The following is a 17,516-nucleotide window of genomic DNA, read 5'->3' as shown; positions in this document are numbered from 1 at the left end:
TTGTTCTTTAGCATACATGGCCTGTTCCTCTTTTGTTAATTTACCCCCTATAATGCCTTGTGCAATCTTTTCATCAGGCATAAGCCTAGGCTTATGAGCCTTACCCTTACCCTTATCAGAATCCTTAGCATTAGAGGTTGACAAAGATTGAGAAGAGGAAGGAGATGGGGTAGACGTTGGGATTTGCTTATTAGCATTACCAATCTCAATAGAAGACTCAGATGTATCAACGATGGAGGGAAATGTACTTATCGACTTCGGCTACCTTTGTTATGCTTGAGCTCCTGAAGTTAGACCAAGCAGACCGCCTCGTCGAAAGTAGGAGGATTGTCGGCTTCCACATCGTACTTGATTGTGGGATCCAAGCCAAACAAAAATGTCTCCAACCTGTCTTCATCAGATTTACGTAACTGTCCCCCAAGCTGGGAAACACGATTAGCATAGGACATCACAGATTTTCCATTCTGGGCTAAGGCCCTATACTCATCCTTCAGATTCTTCAGATAACGTGGGGGCAAGAAGCGGGCTTTCAAATCCCGTTGGAACTCCTCCCACTAGTAGGTAAGAGGGGGAACCTCGAGATAATCAGTATAGGCTGCATTATGGGTAGCCAATTTCTTATCCACCCACTCTTCTTTTCATGTGATGGCATCCCTAGTGAGATGCAACATGGCAAGAAGAACTTTCTAAGTATCTGTCTTTGGAGTTATGGCAAAGTATGCGGTAAATTGATGAAACCAAGAATAAATAGTTAAAGCATCCATCTTACCATCATACTTACTGAATGAAACCTTCTCCGGCATAGGAGATGATGAACATCCTGATGCTTTGCCCGTTGTCGCCACGATGGTAGTGGCTAACTTCTTGTAGTCGGGCTCCGATGACTGTCCGGGGTGATCGGAAAGGAGAGCAAGCAAATTGTGCACAGCGAGGGATTCCTCTTGGCGCGCTACCGCCATGGCCTCTAAGCGCTTTGCCTCCTTTTCAACCTCCATTGCTAACCCTTCTTGCTCCATAATCAGCCTTCTTTCTTCCCTTTCAGCCACCTCCCGATGCTCTTCCATACGCGCCGCTGCTCATCATGTTCATCATCATTTTGACCATAGCATCCATGGGATTGGGTGAAGAGGTAGAAATAGGGTCAGGAATAGGAGAGGTTTCACCTGAGGTGTGCTCCAATGTATCCATACCGCTACAGGTTACCACCATGCAAGGAATGTGAAAAGAGAGTGAGATAGCCTTCGCACCAAGAAGGCACTATCTACTCCCTCGCAGGCGCACCGTGACTGCAACCTCGTGTTAACAGTGCCTGCTTTCTCCTACGCTCAAGGCGCACTGCACTACCGCAATGGCAGACTTGCTTTTTCCTTGAGTGGGAGGAGTGCTTCTGGGGAAGTTTTGCTGAAACACAACTCAATCCAGAAAAAAATTTAGTGGATTAGTGATGCGTACAATTGCAGTCGAAGCTCTGATACTAATTTGAGATGGCAGCAGAATTCCTGTATAGGTATGGATCTATGCGATCACACTTCACAATCCTTTTACCCTTGCGTTAATGTGGTGGATGGTGTTATGTTAAGCAATCACAATGAGACCTTAGAGATAGAGAGAGAATAGGAGAGAGAATGAGACGATACGTCAATGGGGTCCCAACTAACCCTCTCAAGGGCCCCCCACACCGTTGCCGATGTGGTATTTGTTTTGTATTGCTTAAATGGTTGTACAAGAGAATTAACTCAAATGAAAACCCTAGACTTGACACAAGTCGATGCACCGCGTCAGTAACTGAAAGATAGATATATCTTTGGGCTAATTTGACGTAGTCAATGATGTACCTCAATGTGGGCGATGGATGGCCTCCGAAAGGGGATGTTCGGGGCTGATTTGACGCGCTGAATGTGAGGATGTATGGGCTGAAAACAGGCTGGATTTTGTCTGCAGAAAACGCAGCCTAGGATGGAGAAGATGATGCGCACAGAACACAGCCTATGTACTGCCGGAATGAGCCACAAGATGGGGCTAGAATGGGCAGAGATGGGGCTGACAATTGGGCTAAGAATGGACAGCAGAAGGAGGCTTTGATGGAGAGCAATGAATGGCTAGCTTGGGCCAAGGGGATGAGGCACAAGAGAGAGAGAGAGAGATGAGCTAGGGTATGGCTGCGCAGGAAATGGGCAGCAGAGAGAGAAACGCCAGCAAGAGAGAGAGGGGGAGATGGGCTGCAGAAATGCCAGTGTAAGGGGAGGTGAAGATGGGCGCCAACTTCTGCTGCTGCTGGAGAGGCTGGGCGCCAAAACTTTGTTGCTCTCCTTCTTCTGTTGTGTTAGAAATGAGCCCAAGGCTCCCTTTTTATATGCTCTGAAAGTTGGCCGCGCAGTTCTAGGTTTTTGCCGACCTTGAAAACCATTCAATCTTATCAATTATTTGCTCTGTTATGTGCACCTGAAATGCACATGATTTGTCTGCTCTGCTATACCCTTCTCGGTTACCTGATTGACGCGGGATCTGAAACATGACTTGGTCCTATCCTAGTCTTTATGCAAGTGTTGCCAGATACCCACCGAAGTGTAACAACACCCGTCAAACACCACATACAAACCATTTATGCAAGAGGGTTCTGACTGACTGACTCTTAAGCTAATGGACTTGTCCAGGCATGCAGGTCCTTCAAGAGGCTCACAAAATTGTCGGTGCAAGATCCCCTAGGCTCTAGACACTTACCTGGCTCTGGATGTAGATGTTAGATGTCCACGTGGCACACCGAGCCCATGTGCATGTGACATCACTGTTTCATGACCATAGGTAATGTAGGTGCTGACCTCCTAACCCACTGCAGTGTGGTGTTAAACACCATAACCTTGGTTTTGCCAAGGTTGACAGACAATCCACCATCATGGGCAAATGCGTGTAAGGCATCCAAATGACGTTGCATCCCCTCCGGAGAGTTAGAAATCAACACAATATCATCAACATATAACAACAATGGGATCCATGTCCCTGCCAACTATGCTCCTCTGTCACCCTCCCTCTCAACGTAGTCAGAAACCTCATCCACATACATACCAAATAAAGTAGGAGATAGCAGGCATTCCTGCTTCACCCTCATGGAAGAGTCGCCATGCCGCACCCGAGTCCCGACTCAAAAATAACTGGTATAAATCCTTCTATAGCTGAGCAAGGAACGCCCGCTTCTTCCATCGCACCAAGCGTCGGAAGGCAACCCGTGATTGTCTTTGAGTGGTGACCCCCACAAGTACCTCCCTCTAAAGCCAGGTTCTGGTCTCTCTGCACTCCTCATCGTACCAACTATTCTGGGGCATGCTCCCAGGCCATCGTCTATGCTCAGGCTGAGTATGTGGGTATGCCTCTGCTGCTGCATCATGTAATGTCTCTGTCAATATATAAGTGAGCTCCTCCAGAGGTCACCCCAGCATCTCTGTGCATAGGCGTCTCTAGATAACATCTCTGTATATAGAAACAATCTCTGGGGTAAAAGTATATCGAGTAGGTGCTGCCACCCGTGGCGTCTGGGCTATACTGAGCTGAAAGGAGATGGTGAATGTCAAAAGGGCATGATCCACTACTATACCGACACGCCAGGGTCCAACTGTGAAGTCCTGAATACAAGAGATAAAGCTCGATTGAGCCATGACATAATCCACTGTGTTGGCCCCATGTCTGTGCGGAAAACAAGTGAAACCAGCTGATGTGGGAAATCTCTGTAGGCCATTAAGTATGGCCAGTCCATGTGCAGTCCCCATTTCCGTTAGGTATCTCCCATACTCTATATGCTCCTCATCCTATGAGCGTCGGTCAAGTCCCATCTCACTAGCATCCAACTCTCTCAGTATCTCCTCTGAGGTATCATAGAAAACTGTCTAAGAATTACCCATCCGGGCATTGAAGTCCCCCAAAAGGATGATGTTGCCATCTCTGAAAAACTCCCATAAGTCATCATCTTGCACAGAAAATGGCGACTCCCCTCTAGGTGCAGTATAGACTGATGTGCTTGGATTGGAGAAAAATAGCATATAGCAATGTAAAGGAATCTGTTTGTCTCAGCTCTTAGCCTCACCCACATGTATCTGGCCTGGTCATCTCTCCAAACAATGTGCAAGAGCGACTATAGTTCCTCCCTGAATAGGACTGCTGCTGCTGCTCCTGATCCTCTACCTCTCTGCGTAGATCTCGTCTGTACTCGACAAGTTGTCTCCCATCTGTACCCTGTCACATGTGGCATCAACTGACCAGGGGCCTGGTGAGTCTCTGAGTAGAAAACTATGTCTCTGTCTCTGAAGCTGTCCTCGAAAGCACCCACATTAAGTCTAAGAGATCCATTCTTAAGTTTGGTCCCATAGGTCTCACACCGTCTAAGAGAGAGAGATGGAGAGAGCCCAAGCAAGTTTCTTAGGCATGTGTTTATCCAGAAGGTTCAGCTCTACCTTGTCATGCCTTCCCACTGTCAAAAAGCCAACATTGTCAGGCCAGCCCACATGGTGGGCACCACTTATGCCCTCTTGATACTGAAGATGTTAACCTGGATGCTTCTAACCCCATAAAGTCAATTCAAATCACTCAAGGTGGGGAGGAAGGTTGGACCGTGTTAACCTGGGTGCTCCTAGTGGATGAACCCTCACATTCATCCCAAACCAATTTTGGAAATACTCGCAATAAGGCCTCCCCAACATGTGTCCCCATCAAAGCCTTGAGTCTGGTGTGGCCAAATACAGCATCACAACGGAACATTTCAGCCCAAAACACTTCATGTTGAAAAGCGGAGTTTCGGTATGAAACATTCACCCCATGACTAAGACAAAAGGTAATGCATGACCAAAACATCAATATATAAAAATAAAGGCGTGAATAATATACATAGTTATGAAAAAAAGGATATTTCATATGCGTGTTCCAATTTGGGCAAAACAACAAGACAAAAAAACGTTTCCGGTGTTTCAGGCATTTCATGTTTCAAGGCAGCCAAAACGTATTTCATGGTGATGCTGGTGGAGAACAACCTCCCTAAAGCATTATAAAGCATTTTGATGGATGTTTGAATTCAGACAACAGAATTTATGCCTTTAAAGTCGAATACTAATCTGAGTGAGTTTATGAAAACAAAAAACATAACATAGTTACACATACTTACCAAATTTAATCTGAAGGGAGCAAGCAGCTTAGAAGAACAAGGAGAAAGCCGTCCATATAGAGACTGCTGTAAAGAAATCAAACAATGTTTTGTCTTCTTTCTGATGGAATTGCAAGATGGAACAGATGTGATACATTTGAGCACACCCTTTTCTGTGATAGCGCTCATTGTTTGCCCAAAAAGACTACTGCTCATGCCAACTGTGATACTAGTAAGGTACAATGGTTCAGTCAATAAGCCAGAGAGAAGGGACCCTGCAATGTGGCATTTCCATTTATATCACAGACGTAACAGAAGTACTGAATCACATAGCTTGCTCACAACCCAAGAAAAGAATGCTTTTGTGTGATGTCTTTGAAAGGCATGAGACAGCTTTTGATGGTTTATTGCTAGAGTACTTCCCTTGTTTAGTTAATTATTTAAATGTTTTGCTACACCCTAAATACTTGCTCTTTCTTCAGAAAACAGTGTTCTGAGCAGTGAGAGCTTATAAAACCTCACCTTGTACACCCAGCAAGTTCCACAGTGCAATTTTGTCACTGCAACTCATTGACAGAGTGGTGTCACCACGACCAGGTTTCCTCCTCACCATTCCCATAACTTGTGTGCCAACCATAACATTTTCTTCACCAACAAATGCCGTCCCATCATTACTCATGCAATCTGTAGAATATAATGACAAAGCCTCACTCTTCGTATCCCCTGAGCTGCTCTTGATTGCGTCTTGGTAGCTCGATATGCCTTCTTCATCAATGGCATTTTCTGAAGCAGTACATAGACAGGGATCCCGGGTAAGCATTGAATCCAACATTGACAATTCAGGATTCGAACCATGACTTTCCTCTGAGCTCTTTGCTTCTACGTGTGTGTCTGAGTGTACACTCACATCTCCGCCTAGCACACTCAAAATAAATGGATCAGTGTAAATGCAGCTTTACAGACACTTCTATCAAACCCAGAATGTACTCACAAGGGAATTGGCTGAGGTAAAGATGAAGGTGTGTGTTTGCACAAAGCTTGAATCCTCTTTTCTCGGGATCCCACTCAAGAACATTTCTAAACTGCCTATCATTCCTTGATCCTGATTTGCTGGAGCTTTTAGTCTGTAGAAGGTCCTCGATGTCATAGTAAAGAAGCCTGCAATAAAGAACACCTTAGTAGATTCAGATCAAGAAACTAAATAACGATTTGTCCGAGGCAAATCTTGAGCAATAGTTGCAGCCAAAAAAATCACATACAAGCAACAGACATACTGGCTGAAGTGAAGTCATCTTTCAAAAATCTCTTTCCCGTACACATCATAACGGTAACAATGCACACCTTCATAAATCAGACATTTTTAACAGTGTGGACTGCTCAACGACCATTTTGTGTGAAGTACATAAGAAAATTTGGCCAGTTCCTGAGTAAATTTTCCAGAAAAATTACGTGAATGCTAACCACTCCATTTACATACACATCAAAATCTATAGCCACTCCTTTTACACACACACATCAAAATCTATAGCCACTCCTTTTACACACACACATCAGAATAGAATTTGAAATTAAGGACGTTAGAGCCAATGGAATCTAGGTTAACAATTTCTGATGTAAAAGATAAGACAATATCTGTATACCTAAATGAATCCAGGATCATGCCCAAATTCACCTTTTAGGAACGTGCAAGTTATATGCTCATGGTACTCATTCACAAGAGATTACAATGTTTTCTAAGGTAATACCCTCAAAAATACTGTGCGCAATAATCCTTACAAAGTTTGATCTCGCACCAATATCCAACTAAGGTCAACACTCCAACATACAGACTTGAATAAGTAGGGAATCACCATTAGGTCTTTGTCCCAACCCTTGACCACTCAAAAATTGGCTTCAAATTCACATGCCCTCCCATGACGTTAAATCTGTGGGTACTGATAAAAGCCATTACCAATTTACACTTTACCACTGGAATTTCAACCTTGTTACTGGTAACTAGTAAACTGCCAGTCAAAAATTTGAACTTTCATGTCGACAATTACAGTCCGCAACAGAATTGACCCAGTTTCCCCTTTCCTCTAAATACCAGCCCACTCATTGTATATGATTACATCATTGACTTTGGTGCCTTTATGAGAGGTAGATTAATCATATCATTGCTTCAGCATGAACCCCTGTCAAACTCTGTACAGGGTTCCTTTGAAACTGTCCTTGCAAATGCTGGATCTGAGCCTTGAAGAGGGATTCTATCTGTTCAATAAATCATTACACTTGCAAGGTATATGTCTTCATCGGGCCGGATTATAAAGCGAAGCAGCACAAGAAAAATCAAGGGAAAAAACAGACAGCTGCTGTGTACCAAGAACAAATGCATTTTTTTCAAAAACAGAAAGGGAAGCTACTACTTACTTAAAGCTTCTTGTCACAGTAAAGATCAATAGTACGAGTACATTCAGAAAAAAATCCTAGAAGAACAAGCCCCCTCTATGGAGTAACCCATTTTTTCTCCCATTGGGTATTACAGGTGTAGGCTGGTATAAGCAATCTGTTGTCATTAGTCAAAACTATTGAACTACCTGTGGTTTTGATACACTTCAAGATCATCTACAACTATCCAGCACATGTTTTGAACCCCACAGCCTTAAACACGATGTTGTCTTAAAGGATGCACGATGAGACCATACTGAATAGATATCCAATCTATTTTTAAGCTGTTGTTAGGCCACGTTGGCTTTAAGAGGCATATTAGTAATTATTCGCACCGCTTGGACTACAATGACTCAGATCAGAGGCAACAGGCAACAGAGCATGAGAACCAACAGTCAATGGAAGATGGACAAGTGAAACAAAGATCAGATGCTGAAAGAGCGAGAAGAAGAGAGGTTAAGAAGAGGCGTAGACAGGCTCAGAGGACATAGACCCTCGAAGGTTGTTCAATCGCAAAGCTTTTCCTAATGTCCCTTCTTCGGCTCACCTCTCCATACCAACAGACTTCAAGATAGAGGTACAGGGTTTGAGTTCGGATCTAGCCATCGGTAGCAGCTCAGAAGGCATCACCTTTGCTTATGAATGGCATTTCCCCTCCCCTGTTAAAACTAATAAGAAGGCTCCTTTGGAGCTTAGATGATCAGCTAGGCTTAATCCTAAAACGTAGCCTTGTAATCAAGGCGATCCCTTGAGAGCTACGAGCTTGGGATTGCCTTTTGCGCAACACCCCCCCCCCCCCCAACCACCCCCCTGCCCCCCCCCCTCCTCACCCCCCCACAAAACCTATTTGGGCCCCAAAAAAAAAAAGTCAAAACAACAATTAATTCTTGTACACGGCATAATACAACAAAAATACTTGTAACTTTAAATGCTTCGGGGTTGTAGGAGCGTCATACTTTAACAGAGCTCTTCGTGCGATTACTTCAGCATGTGAATCATTAACAACATCACCACAAGCACTCATCCGTGATTGTCCCAAACACTTGGTTCCGGTACCTAGTGCTACCACCTGTAAATCTACCAATAAAGGAGCAAACTCGGTCATTTCAAAAATTAGTTGCATCTAACAAATTAGACACTTTAAGCTTTACTTTTCTTGATTACCATTGCCTAGGATGTGGATTTTTTGACCTTAGCTCTTAGTAACTATTAAGAGCAGATTTAAGAAAACGTATGATTGAAAAATCATACCTTCCAAAGTTGCATAACCCTTCAGGAATCAAACAATTGAAAAATGTATTCACTTAAAAGTAAGTCATAACATGAGATATCATCTATGAATATATTTACCGAAATGAATCCGGGAACATGCCCAAATTCACCTTTTAGGAACGTGCATGTTATATACTCATGGTAGTCAACCACAAGACTACATAACTATTGTGAACTTATCCCTAGGTGACACTGAATTTTGCAGGCTCACTGAAGCTTCCGCCTCCCCTCTCCCTGCTCGTCGTCCTGCCTAGCGCCTGTCGCCCCCCCCCCCCCCCCCTACCTGCTCGCGCCCCCGCCTGCCCATCGCTCTTTCCTCCCCTCCGCCTGCATTGCCCGCTGCCTGGGTTTTCTAGCCCCCCCCCCCCCCCCCCCCGCGCCTGCTTCCGCTGTTGCGCCCCCCCCCCTTTTTTTTTCTGTTCCGCCTCGCTTCCTCTCCTCGCGCCTCCCCCTCATCTTCGCGCCCCCCCTCCTCTCTGCTGCGCCTCATCCCCCCCCTGCCGCCTGCTCGCTTCCTCCCCTTCCCTCTTGCGCGCAGCCCCCGCCTTCCCCCCTTTTTTTGGGTTTTTTTTCTTTTTTCTCCTTCGCCTTCTCCCACCCCCCCCTCCTTCTTGCTTCCGCCCCCCCTTGGGGTTTTGTTTTTCTTTTTCGCTCCGTATCCCGCCTCTCTGTGTGCATTTCGGTTCCAGCAGGTTCCCGCCTTCGCCTCGCCTTCGCCGCAGCTTCAGACTCTGGTGGAGGCTCCTCCCGCCCCGCCTCAGAGGGACTCATCCGCAGCCCCCTCGCCCGCCCCCGAGGTCACCCCCATCAGGCTTTCTCTTTCGCCGGAAGAGGAAGCGAGCCTCACCGCAGAGGTGGAACGCCTCCAGGCTCATTCCACCATCTGCCGTATAGTCGGCACTCGCCCCAGCAGAGGGGAGATCAGGGATCTTCTTCAGGCCCGCCTTCTTGCAGATGTGGGCAAGATCCTGGATGTACAGCTTCTGGGCCGGGGACATTATCAGATCGAGTTCGAGGCCGCCCAGAGCGTTGCCAAGGTCCTTGCCATGAGTCCCCTTGACATCAGGGGTGCTCGGGCTTTCTTCAGACCTTGGCAGCATGGATTTGACCCAGCAGCGGCGGAGCAGGGAGAGCGCCTCTTCCATGTTACAGTTTGTTTCCCTGGTCTCCGCCGGGAGTATCTTCCGCTCCTCTCCAGGCTCGGAGCTTTGGTGGGCTCGGTACTGGAGACGGGCCCCTCAGCAGCTTCAGTGGTGGCCAGAGCAGCTGGGCTACCCTCGGTCAGAGTGTTGGTGTCTGACATCTCCTCCCTTCCTAAGGTCATTCAGCTACCTAGGATAGGGGGGGGTGGATAGATCAGAGAGTGGAGTTCTCGGGGCTCCCGAACCAGTGCTTCATTTGCAGGCAGGTCGGTCATCTGGCCAAGGCCTGCCCTCGCAGGAGACCTCGACCCTCACCACAGTAGCAGGCTACTGATGGCCCGCCCACAGATTCGGCTCGGCAGGCTGCCTCCGGGACACCTGCTCAGGCCACAGAGACCTCGGAGTGGCAGCCTGGACAGGGGCGCCGCCGAGGGAGACAGGCACAGCAGCACGCCCAGAGACCGCTGCAGCAGCAGCCACAGTCTCAGCCTCACTGGGTTCCCGTGAGGAACAGCTTTGCTCCCCTTCAGGAGGAGACCCCTGCAGCGACTGAGGACCAGGAGATGCCAGCTCCCCCTCCTTCACCCCCCCCACCCTCGTCCCCTCCCACCACCTCGCTTCCACCATCGCCTCCTTCCGCCCCCGCTCCGGTTTCGGCAGCGGCTCCCTCTCCACCTCCCTCGCCTCCCCCTCCTCCCCCTCCGCCCGCCTCACCTTCCCGGGAGGCCCTGGCAGTTCCCTGGCGATCACCTGCAGTCCGGAGAGCGCTGAGCACTGACCTCGCTCGAGTATCACAGAGGAGACCTATGCCGATTAGGGCCTCACGGATTTCATCTATCCGCAGTCGGCTGAGTCGCCTTGGCATTAGACAGCGCTCGGAGGCCTTTGATTATACCTTCACACGGCTTTTTGGAGCAGAGGGCCCCCATGAGCCAGCCCCCATTCGAGTTCATGTAGTGATACCTCCGGCCCGCGGAGAGGAGGCACTAGACTCAGCGGTGGCCTTCTCGTTCCCTCTATGTGGACCTTGTGACCGGGAGTGGACTCTAGAGCTCGCTCTCAGCACTTTGAAGACTCACGCAGTTGAGTTTTCTCATCACATGAGCGATCTGGAGGTGACAGATGTGATAGGCCGACTTTGGAAGTTGGCTCATTTTTTCTTGGATCCCGGGAGTGTGGATACCTCAGGGATTCGGCATTTGGTCGTGCGCATAGTGGCAGACTTGGCACGCGACCCTGGATATGTGAGTATACACGAGGTTACTCTGTCAGAGCAGGAGGCAGTCGCCATGGGCCACAGCCACTGGCGCCTGATCCGGGATTCTTGCAGTACACCGGGTGGGCAGATTCGCAGCCGTTCGGATGGGGACTACTCTCCATCCAAGCCGCTTGCGAAGGCCCGCCGTACGGCTGAGACAGCATCCACCTCAGCAGGGCATCCATGAGGATCATCTCATGGAATGTACAGGGCCTCGGCGGAGCACACTTTATACGCTATCGGGGTTGCTTGAGGCAGGAGCTTCAGAGATGCCTGGTTGGTGGCAGCATTGACATTTTGATGATGCAGGAGCACCACTTGGGTGAGAGCAGGATCCGGAGATATGGTTCGGTGATGCCTGGTAGATGGGACACTTTTTGGTCTGCAGGGTTTGGTCCTTTGGGTGGACAGGGAGGAGTATGCATGGTTATTGCAGATGTATGGCGGCAGGCCATTGTGGATCGAGGGATCATTGTGCCTGGTAGAGCACAGTATGTCATTCTGAGGATGCATGATGAGCTATTGGGTGTGCTCAACATCTATGCGCCCAATCATGCTAGTGCCAGAGCAGAGTTCTGGACTCAGGTTACAGATGCACTGCCAGAGGCCGCACATTGGTGTGTTGGGGGAGACTTCAACATGCTTGAGGACCCGGCAGATAGGGTGGGAGGCAGTCATGTTACAGTGCACGGCACGGAGCTTGCAGCTTGGGACCGGTTTTGTATGTCACTGAGGATCACTGATGCATGGCAGCATGGGGCTTTCTCCCGGTCTCAGGACAGTCTTAGTTTCTCTCGGTCGGATCGCCGGCAGGGGGGGACTAATCTATCACGGATTGATCGCTTTTATGTGGGCGACTGGTTAGGGGAGCGAGGGGGCTCCGTCGGCATTCTCGCTGGCACCTCATTTCCAGATCATGTGCCAGTTATATTGACATTGGAGGAGGGGACCCGGGAGCCCAGCTTGCAGTTGAGGATCCCAGAAAGGGTACTTACAGATCCCAGTCTCGCTGAGGACATTGAGAGGATCTGGTATGATAGTCAGTGCTCTGACCAGGATGCAGCGGGCCAGTGTGCCCAGGGACTCATTGATCTTAGCTCTTTTCTACACGCTGCAGCTTTGACACGACTGGGAGAGATTCGCGAGCGAGAGCAACGGCTGAGACGCAGCCTTGCTTCGCTACAGCGCCTTCAGGAGCAGCAGCCTGCATGTGAGTGGGTGGCGTCCCAGCTGAGCCAGGCACGCTAGGAGGTTAGAGAGGTAGAGGAGCAGAGACATGAGTTTTACTATCGTCGTCAGGCCTCTCAGTGGACGCAGCTTGGTGATAGAGTGACTGGAGAGTTTTTTGAGATCACTGGACCTCGTCATGCGCGAGCAGGAGTCCGCCAGCTTGGTAGACCGGATGGATCGGTAGCTACTGAGCTCGGGGAGATCAGAGCCATTGCTACTGCATTTTATAGTGACCTGCTTTCAGCGGAGCCAGCCACTGAGGATCGGGATGTTTGCAGACAGACTGTGTGGGCCCATGTGCAGAGGAGGGTCACAGACCATATGCGTACAGTTCTAGGTGCGCCTCTGTCAGAGATTGAGCTTGCCGAGGCCTTGAGGGTCCTGCCGCGACATAGTTGCCCAGGGGAGGACGGCCTTTTTTATGCGCTATTGGGACCTTTTGGGGCCAGGCCTCCGCAGGGGCTTTCAGCATGTTTTGGACACTGGGGTGATGCCGCAGAGCTTTTCAGAGGGCTTGATCTATCTTATCCCCAAGGGGGAGGGAGTATCAGATGACATTCGGCATTGGAGGCCTATTACGATCCTCAATACTGTCTACAAGGTCTTGGCAAAGGCCTTGAGTTTGAGGATCCAGCCCTTCTTGGGGGAGTTGATTCATGCTACTCAGACAGGATTTGTCAAGGAGCGCAGTATCCTTGACAACATCTTTACTTTCTGGGAGGCGACGGCCCGAGCTAGATTTCTTGGCGAGGACTTGGTCGTGATGCTTCTCGATTTTGAGAAGGCATACGATAGAGTTGATTGGGGTTTCTTAGAGGGCACTATGCTTCGCCTGGGCTTTGAGCCAGGATGGATCAGAGGGGTGGCAGCTCTGTATTCCACAGCTCGCAGCCAGGTGCTGATTGCAGGAGGACGGGGGCCGAGTTTTGAGCTGACCAGATCAGTCCGTCAGGGGTGTCCTCTCGCTCCTTTCCTTTTTCTCTTCTTTGCGGAGGCTATGAGTATGTATCTGACGGCAGAAGAGGTTGGTTTGAGAGGTCTGCAGCTCCCAGTCCGGGGGGAGGACCTGCTTGATGCTGAGTTTGCAGACGACACGGGCTTATTTTTGCATGGCCATGAGGCCAATCTTATTCGGGCTGAGCAGTCGCTCCAGGTTTTTAGTGCAGCTTCGGGAGCATTGATCAATTGGCGCAAGACAGTGGCCTTTTGGATCAGTAGTGCTCCCACTCCGGCATGGAGCCCAGACCCCGGTTTTAGATGGATTCCTCCAGGCACAGCAGTGCGGTATTTGGGATGCCAGATTGGCCTGGATTTGTCACCTGAGCAGCAGATTGCCCCGCTTCTTCTGAGCATTCGGAAGAAGCTATTGTATTGGAGTACAGCTCGACTATCCTTGGCTGGGAGGGTGGTGGTGGCTAATCAGGTGCTATTAGCGACCATGTGGTACATTACGTCTTGCTGGATTTTCTCGAGCTCTTGCATCAGCCAGGTACAGAGGCTGATTAGGAACTTTCTGTGGTCTGGGAGGGACGGTCAGCCAGCTCGGGCAAAGGTTGCATGGGCAGTTATTACACTTCCGCTGGCTCAGGGCGGTTTGGGCATTATAGATCCAGTCGATCAGAGTAGAGCCTTATTGGGGAAGCTTACTGTTCGGGGGTTGCTTCCAGGCGCTGAGCCTTGGAAAGAGCTCCTCTTGCAACGACTGCAGGCTCGGGCGCCCCCAGCAGGGGGTACTTGGGCACCAGAGATTCGCTGGATCTTCATAGAGATGAGGAGGACAGGCCTCAGTAGAGGATGGGAGGACAGATTTGCTTTGAGTATCCTGAGAGCTTGGGAGCTGCTGAGACCGGGGCTCTCTCAGCGGCCTCCTTCCTGTGTTGAGGAGCGGGCCAGGCAGCCGCTCATCTGGAGCCCAGCGGTTCGCACGGAGCAGGGTCATATGCTGGGTTCTCGGCCTCGTCTAGCCTGGGGACCTTTAGCGGCAGGCCCAGCTCGCAGTTTTGAAGACTGGCAGGCTTTCTGCAGTCTACCAGAGGAGATCCAGGTGGAGAGGCTGAGTCACTTCAGAGGGGGGTTGATTATGAGGGATGATATACAGGAGGCACTCACAGAGGAGTGGTTCACGCCTCTCGAGCCAGTGGCCCCACGGTGGATGGGAGCCTTTACACAGTTGGAGATCCTGATTGCTGTCAGAGCTAGCACTGAGGATGGCAGATGCCTCTACTATGAGATTCAGGATGAGGGCAGACTCCAGAGAGTGGAGGTGGAGTCGCCTTTGGTTGCAGAGTGCACCTTTCAGAGGATTCGGGTAGTGGCCGCCGCTTCTCGGAAGTGGCATATTGACCCCGACCCTGCTGATGTGCTCCCGGATTGGCGTATATGGGCATATGCAGCGCGCCCCTTGGCCCGGCTACAGTGGGACCCCGGGGAGTACGAGTGGCATGATCCTTATGCATCCCTCAAGTGAGGCCACAGAGATCACCTTTTTCCAGTATACTGTTCGGCTGGGAAGGCATATTTTTGACGGCAAGGAGGACGGTTTCTCCAGCGGCAGCAGGGCATTGGCGACTACAGGGACTCTCACAGGAGTTCCTGGAGGATTTCTGGGCTCGGCTCTGGGCTAGTCGGCAGGCCCGCAGGATCTCGGCTTTTCAGTGGGGCTGGTCGCCCACAGGGGCTCAGCAGTTGGCACTTGGCTTGTTTACAGCGGTCTTCCGGCGGCCTGCGTCCGATGCGGCCACCCTATGGAGACACAGAGACATTGCCTTTGGGACTGCCCTCAGGCACAGCAGATTTGGCTGCGGATGCTGCGTATTCTGGCCCCCCTCTCTCCAGAGGGTATGTTTACGTGGGGTGCCGCTGCTTGGTCGACTTCGTCAGGGCCTACTATGGGCTATGAGATGGAGCAGGGCAGTCAGGCCATCAGATTTATTAGGGGCCAGCCTCGCCTGGTTCCGGCACCGGATTTCTCGTCCGCCAGCTGGACACAGGAGAGAGATTTACGATGGGAGCTCCTCAGCAGCCTCACCATCTGGTTCACCTGGAGGGCCTCGTGCTTTACGGCCTTTGAGGGGAGATTGGAGCCACCAGCAGAGACTGTACGGGGGATTTGGCAGAAGTTGATCCACACCCTGCGAGGACAGTATGACCGCATCCGGGGAGACTCGGATGAGGCAATCTTACGGCGTTGTGGCCCTTTCTACACCTTACACACGGGATCCCCCCGTTGGCACTACAGGCCACCTGTTTGGCTCTTCCCCCCCCCTATTGTATGATTTAGCCGCTCAGTTCTTTGTACTGATGCTTGTATTTTGCAGCACCTAGGGAGAGTCTCCCGGGCTGCCATGATGTATTCGCTGCTCTACCTCTCTTAGGAGCAGGAGAGATCTTTTGTAGCCCTACGGGCGTTTTTATATAACTAATGAAAGGATCTTTTCTCGGAAAAAAAAAAGACTACATAACTATTGACTCCATTATGCATAGCATGGACTAGATATTACGACACCCCCACTAACGTCATCAGTGCCCAATAGTAAGTGTAGAACGTTGTATCAAGATATTCTCTCACGCATGCAACCCCCTCCCCCACACACACACACATAAGAGCATATATTTACACAAAGGCATTTGTACTAAGTTTCTGTCAAACCTCCAAAGATGCAGGGCAGAGTCAGCCATAATGAAGCCTAGCACCAAGGGAAGTAGCAAATAGAAAGAATTAGTACAGCAAATAAGTAGTTGATAGGGAGAATGCACCGCCAAAGATAGAAAGAATTAGCACAATATCAACTATTAATGTTTTTTGCAAAGATAAGAGAGAAACAATCATGTAAAATACACCTGCCATGTATACTGTAGTGTCAAAAGCTCGGGCTAGAATATTAGGGACATTTCAACAGGCAGTACTATGGAAGGTGCATCATACAGCCAGGGCACATGAAGTCTTGATCGAGGTATGGACATGTTTACAGGCATGGTCGTATTACTAGGGCTAGGGCTCAAGGTCTCCCTCGTCACTCTAAGCTGGGTGGAAAGCTAGAGTCCTTCCTCTTCTTCGCATGCTTGAAAAACTCGCCCTGGCTACGTAGGTTTGTGGCATTCCCACTTGAAATCAGCATTACTTATGAGTACACGATTTCATTCTTCCACTCTAAATGCGAACCAGATTTAGAGCATACAATGCTTATATTTTGTAACCACAACTTAAGTGCAGGAGGCTGAGAGACCTCCCACTACACCCAACCTTTGCATCGTGTGACACGCAACAACAAAGGTTGAATTTTCCTCAAGTCCCAAAGAATGGGTGCCGGCTGGCCTTGGCATCAAGCTCGCCTAGATGCAACCTTACCTTGCCTTCACTCTTATTAGCTGGAGACATAAATGTGAGCCGGCTTCTTGTGTCTCATACCAGGTCTAGAATCTAGATCTCCTCACTGCTGATGCATTTTCATGCCCACAGGTTGTCCACTCTAAGCACAAGCCTGGGTTTTGAAACAAAGCAAAATAACTTTGGTGCTGATTGCACAGCTTTAACAGAATTCTTGGAAAAAAAATGTGCCGTACATTTTACAAATTTGTTTGCAAAACCACCTTTACTAAGGCCGGATTCACAAGTGCCCGATTGCGAGAATAATGGAGCACCAAGGGTGGGCAATTGGGCTTTGGTTGGGTGCATGGATTTAATAAACATCCTGCACCTAAGTTTATAAAATAGAAAAAGAAAATGGTATACACAAGAACGTGGTGTTATCCTAGTCATAAGTGAGATGGCGTTTCGGGCTCCGAGTTCATTCTTCTTGTGAAGGGGGAGGGGGTCGCCCAAAAAATGGGAGGGGGTCGCCCAAAAAATGGAGCAAACCTGTTAGCAGATGTTGTGTCCTCGATGTGTTAGTGTTAGGCCCTTGTTTGTAAGTTGGCAACCCTTTCATTCAATTGCCCCATTTTTTGGTTTTTTATCATTTTATGATTTTTATAACTTTTAGGCAGTGTAGGCTTTTTGGCCTACATGCCCTACCTACAGATTGGCAACCTATTTACGTCATTATTTCATCAATTCATTATT

The 17,516-nt window shown here is 49.3% G+C and overlaps 1 protein-coding gene and 1 pseudogene across 6 annotated transcripts in view; both read right to left on the bottom strand.

The window, feature by feature from the left end:
- LOC147627276 (tRNA-specific adenosine deaminase TAD1-like) overlaps window positions 1–17,516 on the bottom strand; it is a 96,409-nt gene that overhangs the window by 45,973 nt on the left and 32,920 nt on the right. For 3 of the 5 annotated variants that reach the window (XR_015268474.1, XM_086815908.1, XM_086815910.1), the window contains 4 exons: window positions 8,509–8,629; window positions 6,117–6,283; window positions 5,648–6,040; window positions 5,147–5,400 (listed from right to left, as the gene is read on the bottom strand). Coding sequence is in view for 4 of the 5 variants with exons in the window: in XM_086815908.1 (XP_086672034.1) it covers window positions 5,147–5,400; window positions 5,648–6,040; window positions 6,117–6,283; window positions 8,509–8,629 (935 nt within the window). In the remaining variant the exon portion in view is untranslated. Of the gene's footprint in view, window positions 1–5,146; window positions 5,401–5,647; window positions 6,041–6,116; window positions 6,284–8,508; window positions 8,696–8,789; window positions 8,987–17,516 lie in introns of those variants that run through there. The other 2 variants (XM_086815909.1, XM_086815911.1) reach the window with 2 other exon arrangements.
- Window positions 1,282–4,638, bottom strand: LOC147627279 (uncharacterized; annotated as a pseudogene). Its single transcript, XR_015268475.1, has 2 exons — window positions 1,836–4,638; window positions 1,282–1,401 (listed from the first exon to the last, which is right to left on the bottom strand). The product of XR_015268475.1 is annotated as an uncharacterized LOC147627279 (transcript).

Source organism: Cibotium barometz, chromosome 21 (genome assembly GCF_041138505.1).
Source record: "Cibotium barometz isolate CiBa-2024 chromosome 21, ASM4113850v1, whole genome shotgun sequence".
Classification (NCBI taxonomy): Eukaryota; Viridiplantae; Streptophyta; class Polypodiopsida; order Cyatheales; family Cibotiaceae; genus Cibotium; species Cibotium barometz.
This window is presented reverse-complemented; position numbering and strand designations above follow the sequence as displayed.